This window comes from Platalea leucorodia (assembly GCF_965183815.1).
Source record: "Platalea leucorodia genome assembly, chromosome: Z".
NCBI lineage: Eukaryota > Metazoa > Chordata > Aves > Pelecaniformes > Threskiornithidae > Platalea > Platalea leucorodia.
The window spans coordinates 94214131-94233702 of NC_138858.1; the positions used below are offsets into that span (position 1 = coordinate 94214131).

General features: G+C 64.2%; 1 protein-coding gene across 1 annotated transcript; it reads right to left on the reverse strand.

Moving 5' to 3' along the window:
• Positions 1–349: 349 nt before the first annotated feature.
• On the reverse strand, positions 350–18137 carry LOC309602879 (transcription factor 7-like 1; the record flags this gene model as incomplete). The annotated part of the gene is made up of 12 exons (XM_082336984.1): positions 350–1418; positions 1492–1552; positions 1896–2003; positions 2510–2669; positions 2742–2885; positions 3344–3427; positions 3739–3841; positions 4360–4492; positions 4645–4728; positions 16947–17077; positions 17795–17855; positions 17934–18137. 12 exons carry the CDS (start codon positions 18135–18137, stop codon positions 952–954), a joined length of 1740 nt encoding a protein of 579 aa, XP_082193110.1. The 3' UTR covers positions 350–951.
• Positions 18138–19572: the final 1435 nt, after the last annotated feature.

Consider the following 19572-nt stretch of genomic DNA (forward strand, 5'->3'; position numbering starts at 1 on the left):
CTCGCCAGCAAACCGCACGCTGCCTGCTCGCTCCATCGCAGGTTTGTGATGGACACCCCAAAATCACCCTGTGCCCATCGATGGAGGCGTCTGGGTGATGCTCTCCGGTGGGGCCATGCCTGGCCCCGCGCCCCGCACCGGGGCTGGACCGCAGCCCCATCCTGAGATGCTTCCCAGGGCACGGTGACGCTCGAGCGCTGGCGGGGAGAGGGTGGCGATGGGCAAGGAGCGAGTGCTTCCCCCACTGACCACGCTCACGCAGCAAGTTGCAGCTGTAGTTTTATTTCCTTTTGTGAAAAATAACAGGGTTCCAAGGGGAAAACCCCCCCACCCAGGGCTCAGCCCTGGATCCTGCCCACCCCAGCACGACCACGGGAAGGAGCAGGGCCGACGGCGCAGCATCCTCAGGGCAGGATCCGGCTCCTCGCCGGGACGGAGCGAAGGCGATGACCGTGGCTGGGAGCAGAGCCACAGGATGGGAGGACTTGGGAGCACCCGGAGGCACCGGGTCGGTAGCCGGTGTTTCTGCTCTTGCCTCCGGCACAGAGCGCCGGCCCCAGCTCAACGCCCGCCACGTTCGGTGCCGGCATGCCCGTGCATGGGAGCGCCGGGCCGTCAGCATCACCGTGCCCGGCAGCAGCGACGGGCACTCGGCTCCTGCCCACGGTCAGCTCGCAGATTTCCATCGTCGGCAGCTTGTGGAGGGTTTCTTTTCTTTTTTTTTTTTCCTTTTTTTCCTTTTTTTTAATAAAAACGGTCTTTAGGTCGACTGCTGGCAGCAGCTCTGAGCAGAAAGCCCCTTCCTCCAGAGTCTGCTTACAAAAGAGTTCAGAAAGGGTCAAATATTGACCAATAATGGTTTTGGCTGCATATGAATCTTGATTGTGGCTTCTGCAATGTACAGCAGGGAGGGGACGGACGGGACGGGACGAGGGGGGACGAGTTTTTCCCTTAGTCAGCAGGTTTGGTGACCAGGGAAAGGGGCTGCGTTTGCAGCACGGCCAGGGCAGCCTGCGGGGACGGGATGGCGGCCGCGAAGGACGGAGGCGAGGACAGGAGAGCCGTGGAGGGCACCGAGGTGAAGGGGATGGGTCTGGAGAGGAGTGAGGGTGGGCTGCCGAGGCTCGAGGAGGAGGAAGAGGAGGAAGAGGAGGAGGAGGAAGAAGAGGCGGCTTTGCCCGAGAGGAAGGCGGCCGAATGCACGGTGAGCTGAGCCCTGGCCTCCGGCTTGGTGGTGAGCGAGAGGGGCTGAGCCTGTTCCGAGTGGGTGGCAGCCGGCGCGGCCGGGGACGCCAGGGCAGCCGACGGCGTGGCAGGCGAATCCAGCATGCTGCCGTGGGAGGACGCGGGGCTGTCGCAGGGTTTCTCGGCCGGCAGGTACTGCACGCACGGCTTCTTGCTCTTGGATGCCAGGGAGCCTGCAAACGATGGAGAACGGCGTGAGCGGCTGAAAGCCGGAGGAGAGAGGGGGCTGGCGGGGGGGATACTCACTCTCCGTGTCGTGGCTTTGCTGCTGGGCCAGCTTCTCTCGCTTTCTCTTCTTTTTCTTGCCCTGGAAAATATTATAAAGTCATTATGTGGCTTTCTGCTACCAAAGAGCCCTTGGTGGCTGCTTGATGGATGAGACCTTGGGGAGAAAGGGGGGTGACGGTGCCCAGGGGCAGCTCACAGGCATGCAGGAGCTGCTGAGGGTGGCAGAGCATCCCCCAGGGACCCAGCGCCATCACCCACCACCCCTAGCACCCCAAACACCGACCTCCCCGAGCACGGCAGCAACCTCCCACCAGCCAAACGCCCTGGAGAGGAGCCATCCGGGAACCCAGCAGAGGGACAGGAGGGGAGGCCTCCTCCCAGCCGGTCCCCATGGCTGCGGGGCTTGGGGGGGCCACACTTACGTAGTTGTCCCGCGCCGACCACGTTGGGTAGAGCTGCGAGTGCAGCTGCCGCTCTTTCCGCGCGAGCTCGTAGTACTTCGCCTGCTCCTCCCGCGACAGCGAGTGCCACTGCAGGGGGGAGAAGAGACCACGCTGCAAACCCCAATGCGACGCTGCAAACCCCAACGCCACGCTGCAAACCCCAATGCGACACTGCAAACCCCAACGCCACGCTGCAAACCCCAACGCCACGCTGCAAACCGCAACGCCACGCTGCAAACCGCAACGCCACGCTGCAAACCCCAAAGCCACGCTGCAAACCCCAACGCCACGCTGCAAACCCCAAAGCCACGCTGCAAACCCCAACGCCACGCTGCAAACCCCAACGCCACGCTGCAAACCCCAACGCCACGCTGCTGGCCCTGAGGACACACTGCCCTGGGGCTGCAGGGCTCCCAGCCAGCCCCAGCACGTTGTCACCCCGTTGCCTCCAGCTCCCTGGGACCTCCTGGGCTGGCGATGCCCCGGGACAAGGGATCGAGCCACAGGGAGGGGTGGAGCAAAGCGGGGTTAAAGCCATTTTAAGGTCACAAACGGGCAGCACGCAAAGGCAGTGCCGAGGGAGATGCCCGTACCCGTCTGCCCAGGATCTGGTTGATGGCGGCGCTCTCCTTCAGCGTGCACTCGGCCACCACCTTGGCCCTCATCTCCTTCATGTACAACATGAAGGCGTTGAGCGGCTTCTTGATGTGGGGTTTCTTCTCCTCCTCCTTCTTCACAGTGACAGGGGATTTCCTGCAACGAGCGGGACGGTGGGTCAGGACAAGCTCCCGGCCCCAGGGCCGTCCCTTCCCGTCCCCGACTCACGAGTTGGCTCTGGGGCTGACGCTGGGCTGGGTGGGCTCCTGCTTCACGATGGGCGAGACGATGGTGGGGTGCGGGATGCCCGAGGGGTGCAGCCCGTGGGTGGGTGGTGGGACCATGTGAGGGGAGAAACGGCTGGACATCAAACTGCAGCGGAGGGAGCGGGAGGGGAGGGCTCGTCAGCTCCCCATGGGCACCAACAGCCCCCAGCTTCCGCCCCAAACCCTCCCGAGAACCTCCTGGGCTAAGAAACCACCAGCCCCAGCCCAGCTGGGATCTGGTTTTACACTGGATCCTGCCCCAGCTTGCAGAATGGCAACATGGACCCAGCCTAAGCAATGCCCTGAGCCCGTGGGAGGTTGCTTTTCCCCCACGGAATCACCTGTGCGGACCATCTGCACCCTCCCAGGGGTATTTTTGGCCAAGGAGGCCACCGCAGCCTCCTGGGGCTGGTCTGTGCCCGTGCAGAGCGGGGTGTCCCCGGGAGCACCCACTACCGATGCTGCTGCAGGGCAGAGTCCGCATCGTCCTCAGGGAAGTGGCCAAAAACCTGCTGCCAGCTCTGGGATGCCCAAGGAGGGTCCCTCGTCCCTGCCGAGACCCACCTGGACATGGAGGCGTTCATGGCGAGGGCGGGGTAGGGGTGCCGAAAGCCGCCGGGAGGGATGGAGTACACGGGCTGTCCTTGCCTGCAAACGCACAAGTTTTAGTGGAAAAAATATCCCTCCCCAACTCACGGGCACCCTCGGACCGCTCCCCGGCCGATCTCCATCCCACCGATTCCCAAAATTTCCAGTGGTGGGGAGTCCCTCCCTTCCCAGCCCCTGGAGCTCTGGGCATCCCACCAAGATCACTGTGGAAAAAGCGGGTAAGTGGGAAGAGGAGGAGGCGCTCAGGGGGATGTGGGGCTCGGGGGGACGTGGGGCTCACAGGACCTGCCCGGGGACAGGGACACGGAGGTGGGAGCGAGCCCCCAGCCCAGCGTCGAGCCCATCCTTACTGCGGCACGAGCCAGCCCAGCGGGTGCGGGATCTGGCCCACGGCTCCTGGTGACAGCGGGTAATAGGGGGGCAGCTCGGACGGGTGCGGCGGTCGTGGGATTCCTGCAGAGGGAGGGAGGGACGAAGGGGGAGCGGTGTTAAAACACGGACATGGCAGCCTCCTAGCACCCTGTCTGCCTCTGAGCACCCTCCCTTTGAGCACCCTGTTGGCCTCCGAGCACCCTGTTTTCCTCCAAGCATCCCATCTCCGTCCGAGCACCCCATCTCCCTCCGAGCACCCCGTCCCTCTCTGAGCATCCTGTCTGCTGCCATGCATCACATCTCCCTCCCAGCACCCCATCTCCCTGTCTGGAGCACAGGGAGAGGATGCTGAGATAACCATAACGGAGACCTGGAGGCATCCCCACGCACCCCAACCAAACCTGTGACCAGGCCAGGACCCATCCCCGGCCACCGGCCGCGTCCCCTTCTCACCACCCAGGGACCAGGCTGTGAAAACCATCTGGGAAGCAGAGGGACCATCCAACGGCGAGCACCCCGTTCCCAGCACAGCACTGACGCCGTCACCGTCCCTTTGCTCACCCAAACATGTCCTATGCCGTGTCCCCCCCCGCGCTCACCCGTCTTCGGGTCGATCTCCGGTGAGAGGTGGCCGGGCGGCGAGCCTGGTGAGAAGTGGTCGTTGCTGTAGGTGATGAGCGGCGTCAGCGGGTGCATGTGATGGGCGTGCTGCACCACCGGGACCTTGTTCGACTGCGGGGCAGCGAGGGAGAGCACGTGGGAGGGCGAAACAACGGCCACCCCCCCCAAAACCCCGCCATGGGCATCGTATCAGCACCATGGGAGGCTGGAGCAGGGCTTTCCCTAGGAAACCCAACACCCCCGTGGGAGTCGGCTGCTCTTACCAAATGTGCAGGCGAGGGCGAGCGGCTGTCCTTCAGCGTGGCGCCGGCGGGCACGTCCAGCAGCGGCCACTTCATCTGCAGGTACTGCAGGAGAGCCGGGCTGACGCCCTCCGCCAGCCCTGAAACACCCCCAGCCCCAAAACACCCCCCCGGCACTGGCTGCACACTCGGCTGGGGACACCCCAACCCATGGAGGACACTGTGGCCTGGTGGCAAAGGGGCTTTGGGGGCACGCAGGGCTGTTTGCAGCCCTACAAGCCCCTACCGACCCTATAAGTGGTGCAAAGCCCCAAATGATGCAAAGCCCCAAATCCTAAATCCCAAATCTCCGCCCCAAATGCTGCAAAACCCCAAACCTCCACCCCAAATGATGCAAATCCCCAAATCCCCTACCCCAAATCTCTGCTCCAAATGGTGCAAAGCCCCAAATCCCAAATCCCTGCCCCAAATGGTACAAATCCCAAAGCTCTGTGCTGTCTTGCCGGGGAGCCACGAGCCCCCGCCTGCCCTCCCCACAACTCCCCACCCGCCTGCACCAATGCCGCCTTTCCCTATCCCAAACCCAGACTTTTTGGGACACGGCGATGCCCGGCGCAGCACAGCACGAGCCGTGATCGCCCGTGGGGCTCAGCCCCGGGGTGCTCCCCGTGCCCTCCCTGTCCCCGGTCCCCAGGGCACCAGCACCAACCCCAAACCGCCGGAGTGCGAGAAACCAGCCCAATATTGCAATGAGGGGTGGGGGGAGATAAAGACGGGGCTTTTTTGGGGCTTTTCCCCCTCTCTGGGTTAAACCTTGCTGCGACGCAAGGGTTTGTCTCCCTGGCACTGGACGTAAGCAGCCCCCGAAAGAAAGGTGCTTTGTGTTGTGTTTTTCGGCAGAGGGGGGCCGGAGGCATTTCCCGGCAGACGGCGGGAGGGAGGCGCGTCCCGCGAGATGCCGGGGCTGGGGAATGTGGCCTGGACGGGCCGCAGCTGCGCGCAGGAATTTCCCTGCCGTACAAACCTTCCTGATCCGAAGCAGCTGGAAGGAAAACCCAGCGAGGAGCTGCGCGGAGCGTTAACTCTTCCACGGCGGGACAGATGCATCCGCGCCTGCATTGCCTCCTGCGGCCCCCCAAAGCGTCCTCTGTCCCCCCAGCATTGCCTCCCCCTTTTCCCCAGTCTCCAGCATCCCCCCTGCATCCCCTACTGCGCTTCCAGTACACCCCAGCATCCATTCTGCATCTCCTGCATCCCCTCCTGCAACTCCAGTATCCCCCTTGCTCCTCCAGTATCCCCCCCCCCATCTTCAGTATCCCCCCCTCCATCTCCAGTATCCCCCACCCCGCATTTCCAGTACTCCCTTGGTCTCCAGTATCTCCAGTATCCCCCCAGCACCCCATCATCACGCCCCCTTACTGCTGACACTCGGCCCCGCACCGCTGGCCCCCCGCACCCCCAGCTGAGCTACAACCCCGCACCACCTCCCAGCAGCCCGGCAAAGCTGGGAGAAGACGCGGCACTGCTCATGGGGACGATCCCGCTGGCAAACTGCGGCCACCCTGTGCCGACAGCACTGCCGCGAAGGTGCTGCCGGAAACCCCGCCGGCCGCGGCACAGTCCCGACGAAGCCCGATATGGGGATTTCCCATGACCCAACCGTTCCCGCAGCCACCGGCACGGGGGATCCCCTAAAAACCTGCTTCACCGCCTAAACCAGGCACCCCACGTCCCATCCCCATCCCACGCACCGGGATGCTCCAGCATCCCGATGCCTCCACGCGCTCTCCCGGGGGAGATTTTTGGCACCAGTGGGATAATAGCGGCAAGACGGAGCCGTCGGTGCTGGGGAGCCGTAACCAGATCTGGCCCTCAGCCGCTCCGCCGAAGGCCGGTTGCGGAGGAGGCAGGCAGCCAGGGCGCCGTGCACGCTCGGAGCACGCTTGGTATGCGAGCGGCCCCGTGACCCGCGCGGGCTCGCGCCGTGACCTGCCGCACACCCTGCGCGCCCCAGTACAGTAGGAGCCGTTTCCTGAAGCGCTGGCTTTGATGCGTCCTCCAAATCTGGGTGATCAAAGGCGACGGGCTGTGGCGGGGAAGCCCTGGAGTCTGGCTGCCATACAACTTCGGGCTGGTTCCAAAGAGCCGAGCGCCGCCGCTGCCGCCCCGCGCGCCACCGAAGCTGCAGCGTCGCGTGGACGGGGAGAGGGTTTTGGCTCGAGATGCTCCGGGGCTGGCGGCGGTGAGGCATGAGGCGCCCCGGCGTTCCCGCGGCCGTGGCTGGGCGATGCACAAGGTGCCCTGAGCATCCTTACATCCGCGCCGGGGTGACGCGTGAGGTGCCCTGAGCATCCCCGTAGCCATGCCAGGACGATGTACCGGGTGCCCCAACATCCCTGCGGCTGTGCCAGCGCCATGCAGGGGATGCCCCGACATCCCCATGGCTGCACTGGGGCAACGCGCGAGATATCCCGACATCTCCACGATGGTACACGGGGCGACGCACGAGGTATCCCGACATCTCCACGATGGTACACGGGGCGACGCGCGAGATGCCCTGGGCACCCCCAGGGCCGTGCCTGGGTGATGCACAAGATGTCCCGACATCCCTATGTCCACGCCCAGGGCGAGGCACAAGGTGCCTGGAGCATCCCTGCAGCCGCGCCAGGGTGACGCACGGGACGCCCCAACATCCCCATGGCTGTGCCCAGCCAACGCACGAGGTGCCCTAAGTGTCCCCGTGGCCGTGCTTGGGTGACACACGAGATGTCCCGACGTCCCCATGACCATGCCTGGGGTGATATGCGAGATGCCCTGAGCATCCCCATGGCAGCGCTTGGACGATGCATGAGATGTCCTGACATCCCTATGACTGTCACAGGATGCCCCAAGCATCGCATGTGCCTGGGTGACGCACGAGACGTCCCGACATCCCCAGGGCAATGCACGCGGTGCCCGGAGCATCCCTGCAGCCACGGCAGGGTGACGCACGGGACATCCCAACCTCCCCGCGGCTGCACCCATCCGAGACACGAGATGCCCTGCGCATCCCCGTGGCTGCGCTGGGACAGCACACGAGATATCCCGACGTCCCCGTGACCGTGCCCGGGCTGACACGCTGGATGCCCTGAGCATCCCCGGAGCCACGCTCGGACGATGCACGCAGTGCCCCGCCATCCCTACCGCCGCGCCGGGGCGACGCCGCGCGTGGTCCCCCGCCATCCCCGGGGCCGTGCCGGGGCGAGGCAGGAGATGCCCCCCGCGTCCCCGACGGGCGCCTTCGGCTCCGCCTCGCCGTCCCCTGCCCGCTGCCCCCATCACAAAGGGGGCTTTCTCGTCTATTCTGTAAGCGGAGAAGCCGCTGGGGGACGGCGGCTGGGGAAAGGCCGGGTATATAAAAGGCTGCTTCTCATTTTGAAGCCGTTTCAGGAGGCCGGGGAGGGGAGAGGAAGGGGGGGACCCTTTCAAAATATACAAAGAGGGGGGGAGCTGGCGAACGGTTCAGTGGTAATGTGGAAAAATGAAGCCCCCCCCTGCTTCCCCTCGGCCCCGGCCTGGACACAGCTCCCACTGTACCACCACGTGCGGGAGCCGCGCGCGAGCGGCAGATTGGAGCTATTTAAAAAAAAAAAAAAAAAAAAAAAAAAAAAAAAGGAGAAAATAGTTGAAAATCGGTCACATTCCAGAGAGATTAGAGCAAGTTCTGGTTCCTCGTTACCAGCCACCCCCCAATTAAAAGCAGGGAGTTAACCCCTTCCCTGCCGGAGCTGTAGGACCACAATGAAGCCTCCTGTCTGTCTGTCCGTCCCCTCCCCGGGGTGGGGTGAGCCCCCGCCGGCAGCCACCCCACGGCCCCAGCAGCCGGAGGAAGGGCTGGCGGCGGCGGCGTGCCGGGGGCCGGCGTGCCGGGGGGGCCATGCCGCGTGGCGGCGGCGGCGTTTTGCCTCCACGCTCGGGGAGGAGGCGCAAACGCCGCGGGATCCCCTAATGCCCAATTAGGGTCTTTAATGAGCGGATTTCCTCTCCTCTTCCGCGCGCGGGGCTCGATCCCGCCTGAGACATTTTCCCTGGGAAGGGGGAAAAGCGCCGCTGGAGAAGTCCTGGCTGGCGGCAGGGCCGGTGCCGTGCGTCCCAGCATTGCGTGGCCTGGCGTTACGCGTCCCACTGTTGCGTGTCCCAGCATCGCGTGTCCTGGCGTTGTATGTCCAGGCGTCGCGTGTCCCGGGATTGCCGATCTTGGCGTTGCGTGTCCCGGCTTCACGTGCCCCAGCATCGCGTATTGGCATTGCGTGTCCTGGCATTACATGTCCCAGTGTTGCGCGTCCCAGGATTGCATGTCCCGGTGTTGTGTGTCTTGGTGTTGCGTGTCCCGGCATCTCAAATCCCAGGATCACATGTCCCAGTCTCACGTGTCTCAGCATCGCATGGATCGTATGTCCCAGGACTGCAGATCCTGGCGTTGCGTGTCCCGGGATTGCACATCCCGGCATCTCATGTCATGGCATCGCGTGTCCCAGCATCGCATGTCCCGGGATTGCATGTCCCGGCATCGTGCGTCCCAGGATTGCGTATCCCAGTGTTGCCTGTCCTCCTGACGTTGTGCATCCCGGCGTTGCGCATCCCGGCATTGCATGTTCCAACATCAGTTGTCCCGATGTTGCATGTCGCACCGAGACAGCACAGGGTCACAGCAGGCTCCTCTCGTTTTGGGAGAGAAAACTCCCTTTGGGACCCGAGCTGACGGTTTTCCGGGTAAAACGCTGCGCACAGGCGCCGGGGGCGGAAAGCCTCCGCGCTGGCTTTTCCCTTCGCCTGTGCAGGCTCCAGCCCAGAGATGAGCCTGCAGGAACCACCAGCGCCGTGGAGAAGATCCACGCGATGCCGGCACCCGGCCACTTCGTCCCCATCCCAAAAACCCCGCGGGCGAGCTGGAAAGCATCCGGGGAAGCATCCCGCTGGCGCATCCCCGACGTCCATCCCTCCCACGCCACCTCCGTCCCCGGGAGCCGCCTGGGGCAGGTGCTGGGGGACGGTGACCCCAAATTGCCCATCCCCACACCATCCCCTTTTTCCAGCCCGAATTCCCGGGGCTTTGCAAAGCCTCTGGGCTCGGCAAGCCTGAACGCAGCCCCGCCGCGGCCCCCGCCGGTCCCCCCGGCCCTCCTCGCTCCCAGCCTGTTTACACAGCTGCGGGATAACTGACAGCGCGCCCTTCCCCCTCCCGCCGCCGCTCCGGCCCTTTTTCCCCCAAAATACGGCAAATGGGGTCTTGTGGGATGTTTAATGGAACCCCCGAAAATCTTCATCCGGGCATTGGATGCTCCGGTCCCGCAGCATCCCAAGATCCCAGCGCTGAGCAGCATCACCACCTCTTTTGGGTTAAAACCAACCAAGTTTGGCTCCTAACAGCACAGGCAGTCAGAGAGAGATGCGATTTTTGAGGGAAATGGGTTTTCTACATTGTCTTATTTGATAAAACTTTGTGCCTGGGAGCAAAAAGCTGGAAACCCCCCAAACTTCCTCGGCAGGAGGTGCCGGGGCTGCTGTGGAGGAGGTCTGGGTGCAAAGGGAGATGTGGGGAGGGGCTGTGGGTGCTGAGCCCCAAAAAAGGGGGGAAATAGGGGAGGAGGGAAGGGGGAAAGGGGGGATGGGAAAAAAGGGGGGAAAGGGGGGGAAAAAGGGAGAAAAAGAGGGAAGGAGGAAGAGGGGGAAAGGGGTGGGAAGGGGGGGAAGAGGGGGGAAAAAAAGGGGGGGGAAAGGGGGAGAAAAGGGGGAAACCCCTCCTTCCTGGAAGCAATCAGAGGCCAGGGGAAGCGAGTCGCGCTTTGAGGGAAGAGGAAAGCGAACGGGCCGGCAACACCCCAGCCACGGGATTTTGGTCCGCGTGGAGCTGGAAATGACGGCAAGGAAGGGACCGGAGAGAAATGGAACAAGGGGACCCGGTTTCTTGCCTTCGTGCGCCAGGTCTCAGGTGTCCTTCGAGCTCGAAGAAATCACCTTAACGCCCAAGAAAAAGGGGAAAAACCAAAAAGCATCCCGGCCCCACGCGGCCCATCGCCCGTCCCACGGCCCCGCGCGGGGAACCGCCGCGTTCCGCTTCCCCGCGGATAATTAGGGAGGGAGAAATCCCAATTACAGCTGGGATTTACAGCCCAAGAAACAAGCCGTAAATCCTCGCCCCCCTCTCCCCGCCTCGCTCCCCTCCGAGCCGCTTCCCAGCCAAATAATCTCCTCCAGATGTTGGCCGCGAACGCTGGGATGGCGGTTTCCAGCGGGGACGAGACCTCTGGGGGGTCTCCTGCGTCCCCGCATCCCACCAAGGAGAACCCCAAAAGTTCCTAGTGGGGTCATTTCTTCTCCCATCGGGGTTTGGGGTTTTTAAAGGGCTGCAAAGGGGCGATACGGGGCACGATGCTGCGGCTCGGGTTGTCCCCGCGGCTCGCAGTGTCCCCTCCCGGCATTTCTAGGGCGACAGAAGCCAGGCAAAGGCTGTCCCAGGTGGGGACACTGACTCGGGGGTGGGAACGGGTGCAGCGCTGGGAGTTTGCAGCCCCTCGATAAAGGATGCTCGACCGTTCCTGTGACGCAGCCCAAACCCATCAGCCGGTGGCACGCAGACACTGGCACGAACCAGGCGGGAAATGCCAACGGCGCCAGGATGGGAAACCAGAAAAAAAGGCTGGGAGCTGAAAAATAAGCCAAAAAAACCCCATTTGGGATGAGCTCGGAGAGGCGGCGCTTAAAGCCGACCTCATCTCCAGCCACAGATCCCCGTGTCACCGCGCTGGGGATGCCGGGTGGCATCTGCTGAACAGCTTGACCCCGGCCGCAGCTCCGCGGAGGAAGGCGGGATGGGAGGGATGGAAGGAAGCGGGATGGAGCTGGAGCATGGCCAGGGTGCCGGCCGAGCTGGCTCCCGGGCAGCTCATGGGGCGCAGCCTCATCCCAAAGCCACCTTGGTGTGGGGATGCCCCGAGCATCCTCCACGTGTGGACGTCCCAAGCACCCCTCGCCTGTGGATATCCCCGGCATCCCTCACCTATGGGTGCCCTGAGCATCCCTCACCCAGGGGTGCCCTGAGCATCCCCCATGCATGGCCGCCCCGAGCATCCCTTGCCTGCAGATACCCCCAGCACCCCAAGCATCCCTCACGCACCCACCCAGCCACCGAAAAAGAAACAAGCGGCACAAGCCGAGACCCCCAGCCGCCAGCAGTTCCCTCCCCGCTCCCCAAACCTGGCGGCAACAAGTTTTCCCCGCTGCCCCGAGGCTTTTGTCTGCAGCTTTCAGCTCCCGTCCATCACGCTGAATGGCTCCATTCATCCCGCATTCAGGCGGCGGCTGCATCCGCGCCGGGGGGATCCCAGCGGGTGCAAAGGGCTCATCCCCGCCCTGGCAAAAAAAATCCCACCGGCTCCGAAGCCCCCCCTGGAGCATCCTTGGTCTCGGGGGGACGTGACATGCGATGCCCAGCCGGGAAAGGTTGTTTTAACGGATGTTAGCATGCGTAAAATGTTTAAGATCCCATCCAAGGTATGGGGATGATGGGAAAAGTCACTCGAAGCCACACTGCCACGGAAATTTGGGGTGAAGAGGGTCCCATCACCGTGCCGTGCCCCCGCCGGCCACAAAGCCCAGGATTTTGGGGGCTGACCCCTCCAGAGGTGCATCCCTGCGTCCTGCCGGGCGATGCTGCGCCCAGGCTCAGGGGAGCACCAAGGGAGTCCGGTACCCCCTGGGCAGCACCCATGGGATGCCAGGGGGTCCCGTACCCCTGGCAGCACCCATGGGACACCAGGGGGTCCCACACCCCCCTGGTAGCACCCATGGGAATGCCGGGGGGTCCTGTACCCCCCTGGCAGCATCCATGGGATGCCGGGGGGTCCTGTACCCCCCGGCAGCACCCAGGGGACACCAGCTCACCCAGCGTCACAGCCTGCCTGCCTCCCCTGCCACAGCTCCGGGCGGGATTCCCGGGGCTCAGGGATTCCTGGGGTGCACGCACAGGGTGACATTGCTGCCAAAAACCACCCCAAAAACGACGCAAGCCGTGAAGCCGCACATCATCCTCACCCCTTCCTCCTCCTCCGCGGGGCACCTTCACCCAGCCCGTCACACCCCAACCCATCCCCTCTCCCCCCACAACACCCTCAAACCCGACACGAGCACGGGGAGAGGGGACCCGGCGCGAGCCCGACCTCCCCCTGCCCTTAACCCTCCTCTTCCTCCGGCCGGGATGCGCCGGGCGCTTCTCTCCGGGTTCCTCTTTCCGCCGCTCCCGCCAGCGACTTCAAGGAAGAAAAACTAATGAAAAGCAGCTGCTCAGAATACCAGAAAGATGATGAATGCGCGTTAAGTCCCCTTAACAAAACCAGGTCTTATGAGAGTCGCCCGGAGCACTTACTTCATTGCTTTAATTTGGGAATCGTGTTGGAAAAGGGAGGGAGGAGGGAGAAGTTAGGGGGGTTTAGTGGAAACCTCCTGGAGGTCTCATTTAGCCCCCCAAAAAAAAGAAAACCCAGGGTAATTAGCCGAATAGCATAATTAAGGAGGAGACATAAAGGAGCCATTGTGTGCAAAGGCTCAACAGGCCGGAGCACCTCGAGTGGGGAAACTGAGGCACGGGGCGGGTTCGCTGCCCGGAGGGACGCGATCGGCAGCTGCGCAGGGCGAGATGAAGATGCCAAAAAGTGCGAAAAATCCTTTTTTTTGTAATATTTTCCAGGTGGGGAAGGCAGCCCCTGGCGCTGCGGTGGGGGAATCCCAAATAAACCAGCGAATCCCGAGGAGGAGCCTGGAGCTCGACCGGCGAAGGATGAACCGCCGCGGTTAGAGGATGCCGAGCACCGAGCGAGCCCCCGCAGCCAAAAAAAATCGCCCCCATCCCACCACCACCATCCCGCATCCCGAGGAGCGCACGCCAAAACCCTCTCCGCTCAGCCAGAGCCGCCGCCGGAGCCTCCGGCAAGACCCGCCCGGTTTTCGGAGCAACCCTTTTTCTTGCCAAAAATCTGTATTTTAATCATTTTTCTTGGCAGCCGCACGTTTAAGAGAATATATTTTCTTTTGCAGACAGATATGCCTCTGTATTGCAGCCCGCGTGGGGATCGCGAGCTCATCTCAGGAACAGGGAAAAAAAAGCCGAAACAAGTCCAGGTTATGTTTTTTTTCTCATTTATTTTGGGACCGCAACCCGCCGATGTGCATTAATTACACCGGCGTGTGTTAATGACACCGCCGCGGCATCGTTGCAGGGCGCGGGGAGCTGTTTGGGTGCCTCGGCTGAATTTCCACGCCCGAGGAAGGTTCGGGTTTATTTAAATACTCGCCTCCAGACTCGAATTCCTGGGGTTAAACTGCTTTTTTTGAGGAAATAACGACAGTCCCGTGCGAGGGGTTTTTATCCGCCAACGCGTGGTCTCGCCTTCGCCTCCCCGGCGGTGCCGTGCCTGGTTTGGGGATGCCAAGTGCCCGGTTCCCGTCCCTCTCCCTCCCCAAGCTGGGGATCAGAGGAGGATACTGAGGTCCGGAGAAGGATACTGGGGTGCGATTTTGCCCCGGTACGGATCCAGCTTGTCCTGGGCTTGGGATAAAAGATGCCAGCTCCAAATGATCCCAATGGGATGGATCCGGCGCGGTGGCGACAGGGGCTTGCATCCGTCCAGCTCGCGGTGCCGGTGCTTGCCCGGAGCTTTTCCTTTCCATCCTGCCTTGGGTACCCTCGTGTGTTTGGGAATCGCGGCTCCGATGCTCCCAGGGAACCAAATCCAGCCTCGGGGGTCCCCAGTTCCCGGTTCCCAGTGCGCTCCTGGGGAAACCAGGCTAAAACGCTGCTCCGAACGGCAATGCCATCATGAGACCCTGCCAAATTCCTCTCCTGGCTTAGAGGAGCCCCAAAAAACCATCACCCTGGCCAGGAATCGCCAGAAAAGTGATACCGGAGGGGACGCCCCAAATTTCAGGGTCCCGTTTGGAAATAACAGGGGCGATATTGGAGCGAAGCGAATTCACCCAGATAACGGGCAGGAGCATCCCGTCGCTTCGGTGCCCGGCAGCTGTGCACGGGGATGGAGGCGATTCTCCTGATTTGGGGTGCATGAAGGCATCACATTTCCAGATTTCTAAATATTTTCCAGATTTCTAAATATTTTGGAGTGAAGAGATGCAAAAGCACCGGCTTGGCTGCCTGTTACTCCAAAAAAAGTCCTCCAGTGGTTTCACCGCTGCCGAGCCACCACCTGCGTCCACGGGCATGGCCGTCCCCAGCGTCCCTCGCCCGCCCCGCTGCCTCGGAGCATCTCCCAGGCGCAGAGATTATTCGGGTTTGTGGGTTTTTTTTCCCCCCCAAATCTTCCTTTTTCACGCGGCAGAGTCGCGCGGTTCAATCCGCAGCACCCCGGCTGAGGGATGGCGAGGATGCCGTGGCCGCTGGGATGGCCGGATCCTGCGGATCAGCTCATTTCCTCCAACGGCTGGGGGAAAAAAAGAAGGAAACAGGGAAAAAAAAAAAAAGCTCCCAGGGCTGCTCGGTGGCCTCCCGCCTCCTACCACCTCCATGCTTCACGTGTCAGGTCTTGCCTCGAAGCCTCCCGGGATGAGGGCGGGCGGCGGATTTGTCGGCGCAGAGCTCGGTGCCCGTGGGCGATGCTGCCGTGCGGGGATGCTGCGCCCGGCCGGATCTGGTGCAGGCTCGGGGATGCTGCGCCCGCCTGGATGCGGTCCGGGCTCGCCGGCATGACGGTGTCCCGGGATCCAGGGGATCCCTGCGCTGCCGCTTCGGGGGGAGCGCGTGGAAAGGGGGGGTTTTGCCGACCGGTGCAGAGCTCAGACACTTTCATTGCACGAGTGGCCGCAGGATACGGCGGGGCCTCACCCTGCCCCAGCAGCGCAGCCACATTCGGCTCCAAGAGCCCCCCCGGTCGCATCGAGACGTGACGTGCGCCCGCAAATCCTCCCAGCACCCCAAGTTTGCCCCCGCCACGCAGGCGCCCCGGGCTCAGCTCCGCACAGAAACACCCCAATCCGGCGGGATTCGGCCCCGATCCGGCGCTTTCCCAGCCCCACTCATCCCTCCAGCCCTTTTCCAGGCTCAACATCAGCCCGGGTCCAAAACCGGGATGCAACATCCGCTCCTCTCCCAGCCCCTTTTAATCACCCCCCCTTTCTGGGATTCATTAAATCATCGTTAGGGGCCGTTTTCTACGCATCCCAACCCCTCTCCTGTTTCATTATTCCTGATTCCTCACCGGTGTTTGGGATGGTGGCCAGTTGTGCATCATCTCCAAAATGTAGTAATACCAAAAGTGACAAATTGGGAATACAGCCTTTGCCCGGCCGCCGGCCAGACCGGGGCCATGTATGTAACCCGGCGGCCGGCCAGGGCCCCCAGCCCGGGGTTTGTGCTCGACGGCCATTCAAACCAGTTGCTTCCAATAAAGCAAAAGCAAGAAACCCCCCAAAAATATAGAAAACTCCGCGCAACGCCATCGGAAAGCGGGATCCCGGCCGGCGAGCTCGCGCCGGGGATTTGAAGCAATTTGGATTGCAGCAACTTTTGCTGTCCTGTACATATTCCATACGGGAACGCAGGTTCCTATAGAGCCCGGGCAATAACAACGTGCTTAAACCCATCAGGTGTCACCAGCACCGCAGCTGCGGAGCGAGAAATCCAGCCAGAAAGCCAGGAGCGTGGCGCGATGCTGCAGCCGGGACGCGGCGGTACCGCGGCTGCACCGCATCCCCGCCACGGGGGTACCGGGAGGGGAAACTGAGGCAGGGGGAGCCGGGGAGGGAATGGTCATGTCTCTGAACCGGGTTTGCAGTTCTGAACCGGGTTTGCATTTCTGAACCGGGTTCGTGGCTCCGGCCCAGGCTGGCGTGCGGGATGGTTTGGGTGCTTCGATGCTGTCGAGGTTGGGGGGGTCAATCCCGCCCTCCTTTGTGCCCCCCCCCCCCCCAACGCTCGCTCAATTTGCTTAATCAGTTTTCTAAACGCCAAAGGAGGGCCGGACAATGTCAGCCCATTAAGAGCTTTAAAAAGTCGAAGGGAGCCCTTTTAAATAAGAAAAGCGGCGCAGGGGCTCAGGGTCAGGTTTCGGGGCCGGGTGCCCGGGGCCAGCCCCCCCCTCCCCGGGGTGCACCCCCCTGGAAGGAGCAAGGGGAACCAAAAATACAGGCAATAAACCCCATTTTTTTGGTGTTTTAGCAGCAGGCTGTTGCCTTCCCGCGGGATGGGGCGTGAGGCTGCGGGGGCCGAGGCGGGGGCCGAGCAGCCCTGCCGTGGGGGAGCAGGGGGGTCTCGGGGGTCCCGGGGGGGCACTTACGGTGCGGGCGCCGCCGGGGGAGAGGGCTCCGTTGGCGAGGTAGGGGCTGCCCAGCTCGGGGAGCATCAGGAAGGGGTAGCCGGGGTAGGGGGGGCCCTTAAAAAAACCCCCATCTTGCTGTCGTCTGACCACTGGGGAGAGAAGGAAAGGGGGGGTCAGGAGGCGGCGGGGGGGGGATGCTCCCACGGGGGGGGCAAGGATGGGGGCGTGGGGGGGTCATGGGTGGGTCCCTCTGGGGGTGCCCAAGTCCTTGGGGCAGTCCCTGGTTCTTCTGGGGGGGATCCCAGCTGCGGGAGGGGGGTCCCGGCACCCGTTGCTCCGGGGGGTGCCGGTTGCAGAGGCGGGTTGGGCCATGGGTCTGAGCCCCCCACTTGGGGGGCCCGGGTAGGTCCCTCTGGGGGTGCCCAAGTCCCTCGGGGGGTCCCTGGCTCTTCTTGGGGGGGTCTCAGCTCCGGGGGAGGGGATCCCGGTTGCAGAGGGGTGGGGGGCCGGGCGGGCGGTAAGGGGGGTCCCGGGGGTGCCGGTTCCTCCGGCGGGGGGGGTCCCGGTGCGGGTCACTCCCGGAAAGGCCCCAGCTGCGGGGGGGGGGGGGTCCCGAGCCCGGTTCCTCCGTGGCGGGGAGGGGGGAGAGGCACCGATCCTTCCGTGGGGAAGCGACCGGGGGTCGGTTACCGGGAGGGGGGGCGGGACCCGGGGCCGGGGGGTCCGGCGCACCGGGGGGGCGCGGGGGGGTCCCGCCCGCAGCCGGGGGCGGAAACAAAGAAGTTGGGAAGCGTCGGGTGGTCCCGGGGGATGCGGCGGGGAGCGGGAGCGGGGGGGGACACCGGGGGCGGGAGCGGAGCCGGTACCTTCTGCCAAATAGTCCCGCGGCTTCTGGAAACTTTCCCGGGGCTGCGGGGGCCGCTCCGCCTGCGGGGAGAGGGCGGTGAGCGGGGCCGGGCGGGGGTCGCCTCCCCCCGCTCCCCCTCCGCCAGCCCCCGGGCTCACCTCCGAGTCGGAGCCGGCGCCGGTGCCGGTGCCGGTGCCGCGGTTCTCGGTCTCGCTGACCAAGGAGGACTTCAGCTCGTCCAGGTCCCCGTGGGCCGAACCGCGCCCCGCTCCCTTGTCCTGCTCCTCGCCTTCGTCCTGGAAGGCGATGAGCTCGTCGGGGGCCCCCAGGTCGTCCCCCGCCGCCGGTTCCAGCTGCGGCATGGTGGGGGTCCGGCCCCGCCGCCCGCTCCGGCTCCGCCGGGCCCCCGCCGCCGCCGCCGCCGCCCGGGAGGGTCGGGAATGCGCGGGGCGGCGGGGGAGAGGAGGAGCCCGGCTGCAAACCGACACCGCGGGGCAGGGCAGGGCGATCGCACCGCCCCGCCGCCCGCCGCCGGCTCCGCCGCCCGCCCCGGCCCCGCTCCGAGGGGACCCGGCCCGCTGCCCGCCGAGCGCCCGCGGGGCGGCAGCGGCGGCGTGGCCCCGCCGCGTCCGGGGGGGTCCCCGGCACCTCCAGGGTCCCTCCATCCCGCCCACGGTCCCCCCATCCCACCCAGAGTCCCCCCATCCCAGCCAGGGTCCCTCCATCCCAGCCAGGGCTCCCCATCCCACCCATCCCATCTGGGTCCCTCCATCCCATCCAGGGTCCCCCCACCCATCTGGGTCCCCCCATCCCGCCCAGGGGCTCCCCAGCATGTCCAGGGGCTCCCTGGCACCTCCAGGGTCCCTCCATCCCACCCACGGTCTCCCCATCCCACTCAGAGTCCCCCCATCCCGTCCAGGGTCCCCCCATCCCATCCGTGTTCCTTCCATTCCACCCAGGTCCCTCCGTCCCATCTGGGTCCCTCCGTCCCATCCAGGGTCCTCCCATCCCGCCAGGGCCCCCCATCCCATCTGGGGGCTCCCTGGCACGTCCAGGATCCCTCCATCCCACCCATCCCATCTGGCTCCCTCCATCCCATCCAGGGTCTCCCCACCCATCTGGGTACCCCCCATCTTGTCCAGGGGCTCCCCATCCCATCCAGGGTCCCCCCCATCCCATCTGTGTTCCCTCCATCCCATCCAGGGTGCTCCATCCCGTTTGGGTCCCCCCATCCCATCCAGGGGCTCCCCAGCATGTCCAGGGGCTCCCTGGCACATCCAGGGTCTCCCCATCCCATCCAGGGTCCCCCCCATCTCATCCAGGGTCCCCTCATCCCATCCAGGGTTCCTCTACCCCATCCAGGCTGCCCCATCTGAGGTTCCCCCATCCCATCCAGGGTGTCACCTCCCACACGGGTGTCCCCATCCCATCCAGGGGCTCCCCAGCATGTCCAGGGTCCCTCCATCCCGTCCAGGGTCCCCCCATCCCACCCAGGACACCCCATCCCATCTGGGTACCCCCATCCTGCTTAAGTTGTCCCTACCCTGCCCCATCCTCTTCAGGTGCCCCCATCCTACCTGGGTGCCGCCCTCCCACCCAAGGTGCCCCCATCCCACCAGGGTGTCCCCGTCACCCACATCAGCTCAGAGAGGGCTCCCCATCCCGCCCCACGCCAGGAGCAGGGTGCCAGGGTGCCACCATGGTGCCCGTCTAGCTCCAAGCCAGCCTGGAGGACAGACCCCATGGGAAACCCCTTTTTCCACCCTTTTTCTTGCAGGGTGGGCTCGTCCCCCCGTG